The sequence below is a fragment of the Somniosus microcephalus genome, chromosome 2, assembly GCF_052327205.1.
Source record: "Somniosus microcephalus isolate GS21.2 chromosome 2, FLI_Smic_1.0, whole genome shotgun sequence".
Classification (NCBI taxonomy): domain Eukaryota; kingdom Metazoa; phylum Chordata; class Chondrichthyes; order Squaliformes; family Somniosidae; genus Somniosus; species Somniosus microcephalus.
This window is the reverse complement of record NC_140988.1, coordinates 390,887,895-390,900,785: the sequence shown is the minus strand read 5'-3', so window position 1 is coordinate 390,900,785 and position 12,891 is coordinate 390,887,895. Positions and strand designations below refer to the sequence as shown.

At 45.7% G+C, this 12,891-nt stretch overlaps 1 protein-coding gene across 5 annotated transcripts in view; it reads left to right on the top strand.

The window, feature by feature from the left end:
* LOC147123873 (disintegrin and metalloproteinase domain-containing protein 12-like) overlaps window positions 1-12,891 on the top strand; it is a 566,371-nt gene that overhangs the window by 299,956 nt on the left and 253,524 nt on the right. For all 5 annotated transcript variants that reach the window (XM_085976452.1, XM_085976457.1, XM_085976448.1 and 2 more), the window contains exon 16: window positions 11,492-11,681. In XM_085976452.1, the coding sequence (XP_085832578.1) occupies window positions 11,492-11,681 (190 nt within the window). The remainder of the gene's footprint in view (window positions 1-11,491; window positions 11,682-12,891) is intronic.

The window sequence follows — 12,891 nt, the reverse complement described above, 5'->3', positions numbered from 1 at the left end:
GCGATGGCAATGCCGTTGAATGTCATGGGGAGGTGGTTAACTATCGCTTGTTGGAGATAGTCATTGCCTGGCACTTCTGTGGCGCGAATTTTACCTGCCACTTATCAGCCCAAGCCTGAGTGTCGTCCAGGCCTTATTGCATGCGGGCATGGACTGCTTTATTATCTGAGGATTTGTGAATGGCACTGAACACTGTGCAGTCATCAGCGAACATCCCCATTTCTGACCTTATGTTTGAGGGAAGGTCATTGATGAAGCAGCTGAAGATGGTTGGGCCTAGGACACTGCCCTGAGGAACTCCTGCAGCAATGTCCTGGGGCTGTGATGATTGACCTTTAATAACCACAACCATCTTCCTTTGTGCTAGGTATGACTCCAGCCAGTGGAGCATTTCCCCCCTGATTCCCATTGACTTCAGTTTTACTCGGGCTCCTTGATGCCACACTCGGTCAAATTCTGCCTTGATCAAGGGCAGTCACTCTCGCCTCACCTCTGGAATTCAGCTCCTTTGTCCATGTTTAGACCAAGGCTGCAATGAGGTCGGGAGCTGAGTGGTCTTGGCAGAGCCCAAACTGGGCATCAGTGAGCAGGTTATTGGTGAGTAAGTGCCGCTTGATAGCACTGTCGATGACACCTTCCATCACTTTGCTGATGATTGAGAGTAGACTGATGGGGCGATAATTGGCTGCGTTGGATTTGTCCTGCTTTTTGTGGACAGGACATACCTGGGAAAGCAGGACATACCTGGGCAGTTTTCCACATTGTCGGATAGATGCCAGTGTTGTAGCTGTACTGGAACAGCTTGGCTAGAAGCACGGCTAGTTCTGGAGCACAAGTCTTCAGCATGATAGCCGGGATGTTGTCGTGGCCCATAGCCTTTGTTGTATCCAGTGCGCTCAGCCGTTTCTTGATATCATGTGGAGTGAATCGAATTGGCTGAAGACTGGCTTCTGTGATGGTGGGGATCTCGGGAGTAGGCCGATATACATCATCCACTTGGCACTTCTGGCTGAAGATGGTTGCAAATGCTTCAGCCTTGTCTTTTGCACTCATGTGCTGGGCTCCACCATCATTGAGGATGGGGATATTCATGGAGCCTCCTCCTCCCGTTAGTTGTTTATTAGTCCACCACCATTCACGACTGGATGTGGCAGGACTGCAGAGCTCTGATCTGATCCGTTGATTGTGGGATCACTTAGCTCTGTCTATAGCATGCTGCTTCCGCTTTTTAGCATGGATGTAGTCCTGTGTTGCAGCTTCCCCAGATTGGCACCTAATTTTTAGGTACGCCTGGTGCTGCTCCTTGCATGCTTTTCTACACTCCTTATTGAACCAGGGTTGGTCCCCTGGCTTGATGGTAATGGTAGAGTGAGGGATATGCCGGGCCAAGAGGTTACAGATTGTGGTGGAATACAATTCTGCTGCTGCTGATGTCCCACAGCGCCTCATGGATGCCCAGTTTTGAGCTGCTAGACCTGTTCTGAATCTATCCCATTTAGCACGATGGTAGTGCCACACAACACGATGGAGGGTGTCCTCAGCATGAAGACAGGACTTCATAGAAACATAGAAGATAGGAGCAGAAGTAGGCCATTCGGCCCCTCGAGCCTGCTCCGCCATTCAATGCGATCATGGCTGATCGTCCAAATTCAGTACCCTGTCCCTGCCTTCTCTCCATACCCCTTGATCCCCCTAGCCTTAAGAAATATATCCAACTCCTTCTTGAATATATTTAATGAATTGGCCTCTACTGCCTTCTGTGGTAGAGAATTCCACAGGTTCACCACTCTCTGGGTGAAGAAATTCCTCCTCATCTCTGTCCTAAATGGCTTACCCCTTATCCTTAGACTGTGACCCCTGGTTCTGGACTCCCCGACCATCGGGAACATCCTTCCAGCATCTAGTCTGTCTAGTCCTGTTAGAATTTTAGAAGTTTCGATGAGATCCCCTCTCATTCTTCTAAACTCCAGCGAGTACAAGCCCAATCGACCCAATCTTTCCTCGTACGTCATTCCTGCCATCCCAGGTATCAGCCTGGTGAATCTTCGCTGCACTCCCTCCATGGCAAGAACATCCTTCCTCAGATAAGGCGACCAAAACTGCATACAATACTCCAGATGTGGTCTCACCAAGGCCCTGTACAACTGCAGCAAGACATCCTTGTTCCTGTACTCAAACCCTCTCGCTACGAAGGCCAACATACCATTTGCCTTCTTAACCGCCTGCTGCACCTGCATGCTTACTTTCAGCGACTGGTGCACAAGGACACCCAGGTCTCGTTGCACTTCCCCTTCTCCCAATCTATTGCCATTCAGATAATAATCTGCCTTCCTATTTTTGCCACCAAAGTGGATAACCTCGCATTTATCCACGTTATATTGCATCTGCCATGCTTCTGCCCAATCACCCAACCTGTCCAAATCATACTGGAGGTTCTCGGTATCCTCCTCACAGCACACAGCTTTGTGTCGTCTGCAAACTTGGAGATATTACATCTAGTTCCCTCATCCAGATCATTAATATATATTGTGAATAGCTGGGGTCCAAGGACCGATCCCTGCGGTACCCCAGTAGTCACTGCCTGCCACTCGGAAAAAGAGCCGTTTATTCCAACTCTTTGCTTTCTGTCTGGCAACCAGTTCTCTATCCAAGTCAATACCTTGCCCCCAATCCCATGTGCCTTAATTTTACACGCTAATCTCTTATGCGGGACCTTATCGAAAGCCTTTTGAAAATCCAAATACACCACATCCACTGGTTCTCCCTTATCTATTTTACCAGTTACATCCTCAAAAAATTCCAGTCGATTAGTCAAGCACGATTTACCTTTTGTAAATCCATGTTGACTTTGTCCGATCCGGTCACTTTTTTCCAAGTGTTCTGCTATTGCATCCTTTATAATGGACTCTAGCATTTTCCCCACTACCGATGTCAGGCTTACCGGTCTGTAATTCACCGTTTTCTCTCTACCACCCTTTTTGAACAGTGGGGTAACATTAGCTACCCGCCAATCCATGGGTACTGTTCCAGAGCCTATCGAATTTTGGAAGATGACCTGCAATGCATCTACTATTTCGAGGGCCACTTCCTTAAGTACCCTAGGATGTAGATTATCAGGTCCTGGGGATTTATCAACCCTCAATCCCATCAATTTCCCTAACACCATGTCCCTACAAATACTGATTTCTATCAGTTCCTCCCTGTCATTAGACGCTATGTTCCCCGACATCTTTGGGAGGTTATTTGTGTCCTCCTTTGTGAAGACAGAACCAAAGTATGTATTTAATTGGTCTGCCATTTCTTTGTTCCCCATTATAAATTCCCCTGACTCTGACTGCAAGGGACCTACGCTTGACTTCACCAATCTTTTTCTCTTCACATATCTATAAAAGCTTTTACAGTCAGTTTTTATGTTACCTGCAAGCTTACTCTCATACTCTATTTTCCCCCTCTTAATTAATCCCTTTGTCCTCCTTTGTTGAATCCTAAACTGCTCCCAATCCTCAGGCTTACTGCTTTTCTGGCCAATTTATATGTCCTCTCCTTGAATCTTATGCAATCCCTAATGTCCCTTGTTAGCCACGGTTGAGTCATCTTTTTTGTTTTATTTTTATGCCAAACTGGGATGAACAAATTCTGTAGTTCATCCATGCGGTCTTTGAATGTTTGCCATTACCTATCCACCGTCAACCCTTTGAATGTCATTCCCCAATCAATCCTACCCAACTCGCACCTCATACCATCGTAGTCTCCTTTATTTAAATTCAGGACCCTAGTCTCCGAGTCAACTATTTCACTCTCCATCTTAATGAAGAATTCTATCATATTATGATCGCTCTGACCCAAGGGGCCTCGCACAACAAGATTGCTAATTAATCCTTTCTCATTACATAATACCCAGTCTAAGATGGCCTGATCTCTAGTTGGTTCCTCGACATATTGGTCCAGGAAACCATCTCGTATACACTCCAGGAATTCCTCCTCCACAGTATTGTTACTAATGTGGTTAGCCCAATCTATATGTAGATTAAAGTCACCCATGATAACTGCTGTGCCCTTATTGCACGCATCTCTAATTTCCCGTTTGATGCCATCCCCGACATCCGCATTACTGTTTGGAGCTCTATATACCACTCCCACTAACGTTTTCTGCCCCTTGGTATTTTTCAGTTCTACCCATACAGATTCCACATCACCAGAGCTAATATCCTTCCTTTCAATTGTATTAATCCCCTCTTTAACCAGCAATACTACCCCACCTCCTTTTCCTTTTTGCCTATCTTTCCTGAATATTGAATATCCCGGGATATTGAGTTCCCAGCCTTGGCCACCCTGGAGCCATGTTTCCGCAATCCCAATCATATCATATTCGTTTATCTCTATTTGCGCAGCCAATTCATCCACCTTATTACGAATGCTCCTTGCATTAAGACACAAAGCCTTCAGGCTTGTTTTTTTAACACTCTTAGATCTTTGAGAATTATTATTTACTGTGGCCATGTCTGATTTAAACCCTTGATTTCTCTGCCTGCCACTTTTGTTTTTCTCCTTCCTGTCTTTTGCTTTTATCCTTGTTTCCCTTTCCTCTGTCTCTCCACTCAGGTTCCCAACCCCCTGCCATTTTAGTTTAAACCCTCCTCCAGAGCATGAGCAAACACTCCCCCTAGGACATCGGTCCCGGCCCTGCCCAGGTGCAAACCGTCCGTTTTGTACTGGTCCCACCTCCCCCAGAACCGGTTCCAATTTCCCAGAAATTTGAATCCCTCCCCCTTGCACCATTCCTCTAGCCACGTATTTATCTGAAATATCTTTCTATTTCTACTCTGACTAGGACTTAGCACTGGTAGCAATCTTGAGATTACTACCTTTGAGGTCCTATTTTTAATTTACCTCCTAACTCCCTATATTCAGCTTTTAGGACCTCATCCCGGTTTTTACCTATATCGTTGGTACCTATATGCACCACGACGACTGGCTGTTCACCCTCCCCTTCCAAAATGTTCTGCAGCCGCTCCGAGACATCCTTGACCCTTGCACCAGGGAGGCAACACACCATCCTGGAGTCTCGTTTGCGGCCGCAGAAACGCCTATCTATTCCCCTTACAATAGAATCCCCTATCAGCAGAGAGTGCTGTGAGTTTGGGTAAGTGTGTGAGTTCTTTAATTGTTATTTCTCTTTAAATCATTCTTGATAAGATTACTTAAGCAGTTTAAGCAAAGGAGAAAAGTTAAATATTTGGGATTCTGTTGGTTTAAGAAGAGTAAAACAAGGTTACACTGCAGTAGGAGTAAATTGGCACAGCAGGCAGTGGAAACCAGTTTTCTAACCAATCAGCAGGGGTGACTCATTTGGCTGTAAACAAACGAACAGTATAAAAAGACCAGGCTAGTGCGAGCAAGCACTGAGTGCGAGTCAGCAGAGAGTGCTGTGAGTTTGGGTAAGTGTGTGAGTTAGGGTAAGTGGGGTGTTAGGTGCTCTTTTCAAACTTTAACTCTGTGGGTTGTAGTTAATAAGGCCTTCCTGGTGCAGAGTGACTGTTGGTAAACCATTTAACTGGTGTAATTAGAGGGATTGATTTAAATTAAATACAATTAATTAAAGGGGATACTAGCATCTATAATCGGGCAGAAGGTGTCCATAACTAACAATAAAAAATTTAATTAATTACATAGAATGGAGCAGGTGATGTGTTACTGTTGCGAGATGTGGGAGCCGGTGAACCCCATTGAGGCTCACGGTGATTACGTCTGTGACAAGTGTCTGCTGCTACAGGAACTCCAGCTCCGTGTTGATGAGCTGGAGTCTGAGCTTCAGACACTGCGACACATCAGGGAGGGGGAGAAGTACCTGGACTCTGTGTATCAGGAGGTGGTCACACCTATGAAGTTAATTAATTCAGATGTAGCCCATGGTCAGGGACAGGACGGTGTGACTACGAGTGAGGCAGGAGGTAGAGCTGGAGGAGCCGCAGCCCTTGCTCTTGTCCAGCAGGTTTAAGGTTCTTACTCCCTGTGGGGACGGGAGCAGGGACTGCAGGGAGGATGAGCAACCTGGCCACAGCACCGTGGAACGGGGGGCCATTCAAGAGGGGGGAGTAAATAGAAATGTTGTTGTGGTAGGGGATAGTATTATTAGGGGGATAGATAGAGTTCTCTGCAGCCCAAGAGCGAGAGTCCCGAAGGCTGTGTTGCCTACCCGGTGCCAGGGTTAAGGACATCTCCTCTGGGCTGGAAAGAAACTTGCAGTGGGAGGGGGTGGATCCAGTTGTCGTGGTCCATGTTGGTACAAACGACGTAGATAGGACTAGGAGGCCGGTTCTGTTAAAGGAGTATGAGCAGCTAGGGGTCAAATTAAAAAACAGAACCTCAAGGGTAATAATCTCTGGATTATTACCTGAGCCACGAGCGAATTTGGCTAGGACAAATAAAATTAGAGAGTTAAATGCGTGGCTCAAAGACTGGTGTGGGAGAAATGGGTTTTGCTTCCTGGGACACTGGCACCAGTACTGGGGCAGGAGGGAGCTGTTCCGTTGGGACGGGCTTCACTTGGCCAGTGCTGGGACTAGAGTCCTGGCGGATCATATAACTAGGGCTGTAGAGAGGGCTTTAAACTAACTAGTGCGGGGGAGGTTCCTAGAGAGCAAATAATAAAAATGACAACAGAGATGGTCATAGACTTAGGTAGCAGTGGGGAAATTAAAAACCAGAGCGTGTCAGGAAGGGGCAGAAGGTATGGAGTAAAAGGTAAAGTAATAAAAAGGGCAAAAGCAGGAACTAAGTGTCACAAAACATATTTGAAAGTTCTCTATCTGAATGCACGTAGCATTCGTAACAAAATAGACGAGTTAATGGCACAAATAACTACATATGGGTATGATCTTGTGGCCATTACAGAAACATGGCTGCAGGGTGACAATGCCTGGGAATTAAACATACCAGGTTATTTAACGATCAGGAAGGACAGGCAGGAAGGAAGGGGAGGTGGGGTGGCTATGTTAATAAAGGAAGGAATCACTGTAATACAGAGAAATGATATCGGGTCAAAAGATCAGGATAATGAAACAGTTTGGGTGGAGGTAAGGAATAATAAGGGGAAAAAAACACTAGTGGGCGTAGTCTATAGGCCTCCGAACAGTTGCAACTATGTTGGACGGAGTATCAATCAGGAAATAGTTGAGGCTTGTAATAAGGGAACATCTATAATTATGGGGGATTTTAACTACCATATTAATTGGACAAATCAAATTGGGCAGGGTTGCCTTGAGGATGAGTTCATTGAGTGTATTAGGGATGGGTTTCTTGAGCAGTATGTAACTGAACCGACCAGGGGGCAAGCAACCTTAGATCTGGTCCTGTGTAACGAGACAGGATTAATTAAAAATGTCCCAGTAAAGGATCCCCTTGGAATGAGTGACCATAACATGGTTGAGTTCCATATTCAATTAGAGGGTGAGAATGTTGGATCTCAAACAAGCGTGCTAACCTTGAATAAAGGAGACTATGAAGGTATGAGGGCGGAATTGAGTAGAGTGGATTGGGAAAATAGATTAAAGGGTAAGACGATACATGATCAGTGGTGTACATTTAAGGAGTTATTTTACAACTTCCAAAAAAAATATATTCCACTGAGAAGAAAAGGGTGTAAAAGAAAAGACAGCCATCCGTGGCTAAGTAAAGAAATTAAGGATAGTATTCGACTAAAAACAAGGGCATATAAGGTAGCCAAATCTAGTGGGAGGATAGAGGATTGGGAAAACTTTAAAAGACAGCAAAAAATAACAAAAAGATTGATTAAGAAAGGGAAGATAGATTATGAAAGTAAATTAGCAAAAAATATAAAAACAGATAGTAAGAGTTTTTATCGTTATATAAAAAGAAAAAGGGTGGCTAAAGTAAATGTTGGTCCCTTAGAGGATGAGACCGGGAAATTAATGGTGGGAAATATGGAGATGGCAAAAACACTGAATGAATATTTTGTATCAGTCTTTACAGTAGAAGACACTAAGAATATCCCAACACTGGACAAACAGGGGGCTAAAGGGGGGGAGGAGCTAAACATGATCAAAATCACTAAGGAAGTGGTACTCGGTAAAATAATGGGACTCAAGGCGGGTAAATCACCTGGACCTGATGGCTTACATCCTAGTATCTTGAGGGAAGTGGCGGTAGGGATTGTGGATGCATTGGTAATAATTTTCCAAAACTCCCTGGACTCAGCAAAGGTCCCGGCAGACTGGAAAACTGCTATTGTAACACCCTTATTTAAAAAGGGCAGTAGACAGAAGGCTGGAAACTATAGACCGGTTACCCTAACATCTGTGGTAGGTAAAATTTTGGAGTCCATTATTAAGGAGACAGTAACAGGACATTTGGATAATCATCATTTAATAGGACAAAGTCAGCATGGTTTTATGAAGGGGAAGTCATGTTTGACAAATTTGCTGGAGTTCTTTGAGGAAGTAACATATAGGGTGGATAAAGGGGAACCAGTGGACGTAGTGTATTTCGACTTCCAAAAGGCATTTAACAAGGTGCCACACAAAAGATTATTGCTTAAGATAAAAAATCACGGGATTGGGGGTAATATTCTGGCATGGATAGAGGATTGGCTATCGAACAGAAGGCAGAGAGTTGGGATAAATGGTTCATTCTCAGAATGGCAATCAGTAACTAGTGGTGTTCCGCAGGGGTCGGTGCTGGGTCCCCAACTCTTTACAATCTATATTAACGATTTGGAGGAGGGGACCGAGTATAACATATCAAAGTTTGCAGATGATACTAAGATGGGAGGGAAAGTCGTGAGTGAGGAGGACATAAAAAACCTGCAAGGGGACATCGACAGGCTAAGTAAGTGGGCAGAGATTTGGCAGATGGAATACAATACTGGAAAGTGTGAGGTTATGCACTTTGGCAGGAAAAATCGTAGAGCAAGCTATTATCTTAATGGCAACAAACGAAAGTACTGAAGTACAAAGGGATCTGGGGGTCCTGGTGCACGAAACTCAAAAGGTTAATATGCAGGTGCAGCAAGTGATTAAGAAGGCCAATGGAATGTTGGCTTTCATTGCTAGGGGGATAGAATATAAAAATAGGGAGGTATTGTTTCAGTTGTACAAGGTATTGGTGAGACCGCACCTGGAATACTGCATACAGTTTTGGTGTCCATACTTAAGAAAAGACATACTTGCTCTCGAGTCAGTACAAAGAAGGTTCACTCGGTTAATCCCGGGGATGAGGGGATGGACATATGAGGAGAGGTTGAGTAGATTGGGACTCTACTCATTGGAGTTCAGAAGAATGAGAGGCGATCTTATTGAAACATATAAGATTGTGAAGGGGTTGGATCGGGTGGATGCGGGGAGGATGTTCCCGATGATGGGTGAAACTAGAACTAGGGGGCATAGTCTTAGAATAAGGGGCTGCTCTTTCAAAACTGAGATGAGGAGGAACTACTTCACTCAGAGGGTGGTAGGTCCATGGAACATGCTGCCCCAAAAAGCTGTAGAAGCTACATCATTACATAAATTTAAAACAGAAATAGACAGTTTCCTAGAAGTAAAGGGAATTAAGGGTTACGGGGAGCGGGCAGGAATTTGGACATGAGTCGAGGTTCGGATCGGACATGGCCCTGTGGGTAGCGGAGCGGGCCCAGGGGCCGTGTAGCCTGATCCTGCTCCTATTTCGTGTGTCTAATTCTGTTAGATTCAGGAGATGGTTCTGTGATAGTAGATTGAAGGTTAGGATCAGATCAGCCATGATCTTATTGAATGGCGGAGCAGGCTCGAGGGGCCGATTGGCCTACTCCTGCTCCTATTTCTTATGTTCTTACTATAGCTCTCCCAGTCTTTTTCCTCCCATCCTGTGCAGCAGAACCACCCCTGGTGCCAGGAAGTTGGTTGCTGCTACCTTCCCCTGGTAAGCCATCCCCCCCAATCAGTATCCACAATGACTGTGCGATGGTCACTGCTACCCATACTGTCATGGACAGATGCATCTGCAACAGGTATATTGGTGAGGATGAGGTCAAGTAGGTTTTTCCCTCGTGTTGGTTCTCTCACCACCTGTCACAGGCCCAGACTGGCAGTTATGCCCTTCAGGACTCAGCCAGCTTGTGGTGGTGATTGAAGTCCCCCACCCAGAGTACATTCTGTGCCCTTGCTGCTCTCAGTGCTTCTTCCAAGTGGTGTTCAACATGGAGGAGTACTGATTCATCAGCTGAGGGAGGACGGTAGGTGGTAATCAGCAGGAGGTTTCCTTGCCCATGCTTGACCTGAAGCCATGAGACTTCATGGGGTCCGGAGTCAATGTTGAGGACTCCCAGGGCCACTCCCCACTGACTGTATACCACTGTGCCACCACCCCTGGTGGGTCTGTCCTGCCGGTGGGACAGGACCTACCCAGGGATGGTGATGGAGGAGTTTGGGACATTGGTTGAAAGGTATGATTCTGTGAGTATGACTGTGTCAGGCTGTTGCTTGACTAGTCTGTGGGACAGCTCTCCCAATTTTGACACAAGTCCCAGATGGTATTGAGGAGGACTTTGCAGGGTTGACTGGGCTGGGTGTGCCGTTGCCGTGTCCGTAGCCGGTGCCGAGGTCGATGCCGGGTGGTCCGTCCGGTTTTATTATTCTTATTATGTTTCGTAGCGGTTTGTTACGACTGAGTGACTTGCTCGGCCATTTCAGAGAGCAGTTAAGAGTCAACCACATTGCTGTGGGTCTGGAGTCACATATAGGCCAGACCGGGTAAGGACGGCAGATTTCCTTGCCTAAAGGACATTAGTGAACCAGATGGGTTTTTCCGACAATCCGATAGTTTCATGGTCACCATTACTGATACAAGCTTTTTATTCCAGATTTATTTAATTAACTGAATTTAAATTCCCAGCTGCCGTGGTGGGATTTGAACTCACGTCTCTGGATCATTAGTCCAGGCCCCTGGATTACTAGCCCAGTGACATCACCACTATGCAGCGTTCCTGCAAGGGAGTTCATTCCATCAATGTGCAGCTGGTGTGCAAGCACAAACAAAGGTTCAGGCATGTCTGGGGCAGATTCCCTGTGAGCTGTCATGATGCTTTCATACTTCAGCAGTCTAACATCCCCAACATGTTCAGTCCTGGAACCATCTTAATGGGTGGCTGCTAGGCAACAAAACATAACCCCTTCAAACCTGACTGCTGATACCTCTGAGGAACCCCAGCCAATGAACCCCAGGCCACTGCATTCCAAAAATCAATTCATTGTCTGAAGCACGTTGTGACTGTATGATAAAGTTCTACATAAGTGTGAGTACTTCTTTTGTTCCCTTATCGAGAGCCATGAGACTGGAAGAATTTTCCAACGAAACATGTTAAGCTGATGAAAAGACTGCTGTTGTGTGAAGCCAGATAAGCCTGGGGACTAGATGTACTTTTTGCCCCTGGGAAGCATTTATTAAAGAAAGGAAAGACTGAGGGGGAGTTTTTAAGCCATTTGCAACTTTTCTGCAGGGATGTGAGATGTGGAAAACTTCAGTGCAATGGAAAAGGCAGATCACCAGTAATAGGTGGAAGAACCGAAAATGTCGTATCTCAATTCTCGAATAAAGGCAAGAACATTGAGTGTTATGGAACGTATTTCACGGGGGATGCTGAAGATATTGATATGGTGGCAGCTGGCACTCACTGCGGTTTAGGAAAGGTAATTCTCCTGTAGCATCACAGCACATTGGACCATATTCAGTCACTTTTACACCGACTTATTACCAAATTACAGTCTGCACATTAAGACTCCTTTGGAAGAGTAAGTTGCAGTTCACAAATTGTGAGGGAGTCTGTTGCTGAGGGCAGGATAGTGAGTCCCATAAGTTAGGTAATAATTACCTGGTGCAGTCAGTGACACTCGCACTGCACCAGGGGACATAGGAACAGGAGTAGACGATTCAGCCCCTCAAAACTGTTCTGACATTCAGTTAGATCATGGCTGAGCTGTATATCAGTTTATTAGCCTTTTCTGCATATCCCTTGATACTCTTACCGAACAAAAATCTATCGATCTCACTCTTGAAAATTTCAATTGACACAGCATTCACAGTGTTTGTGGGGAGGGAGTTCCTTTGTGTGAAGCTAACTCGACTCCAGGAACACAATGAGCTGGCCTCTGAGCTCCTCCATCGAAAAAATATCGCAGCATTTGGGGAAGCTCTAAAGCTTCTAAAGGGGGCATGAACAGAGAGACCTGGGGGTATATGTGCACAAATCATTGAAGGTGGCAGGACAGGTGGAGAAAGCGGTTAAGAAAGCATACGGGATCCTGGGCTTCATAAATAGAGGCATAGAATACAAAAGCGTGGAAGTTATGATGAACCTGTATAAAACACTGGTTCGGCCTCAACTGGAGTATTGTGTCCAATTCTGGGCACCGCACTTTAGGAAGGATGTGAAGACCTTAGAGAGGGTGCAGAAAAGATTTACGAGAATGATTGCAGGGATGAGGGACTTCAGTTATGCGGATAGACTGGAGAAGTTAGGGTTTTTCTCCTTGGAGCAGAGAAGATTGAGAGGAGATTTGATCGAGGTGTTCAAATTCATGAGGGGTCTGGACAGAGTAGACAGAGAGAAACTGTTCCCATTGGCGGAAGGGTCGAGAGTCAGAGGGCACAGATTTAAGGTGATTGGCAGAAGAAACAAAGGCAAAATGAGGAAAAACATTTTTACGCAGCGAGTGGTTAGAATCTGGAATGCACTGCCTGAAAGGGTGGTGGAGACAGACTCAATCATGGCTTCCAAATGGGAGTTGGATAAGGACCTGAAGGAAAAGGAATTGCTGGGCCACAGGGAAAGGGCAGGGGAATGGGACTAGCTGAAGGGCTCTTGCAGAGAGCCGGCACGGGCTCGACGGGCCGAATGGC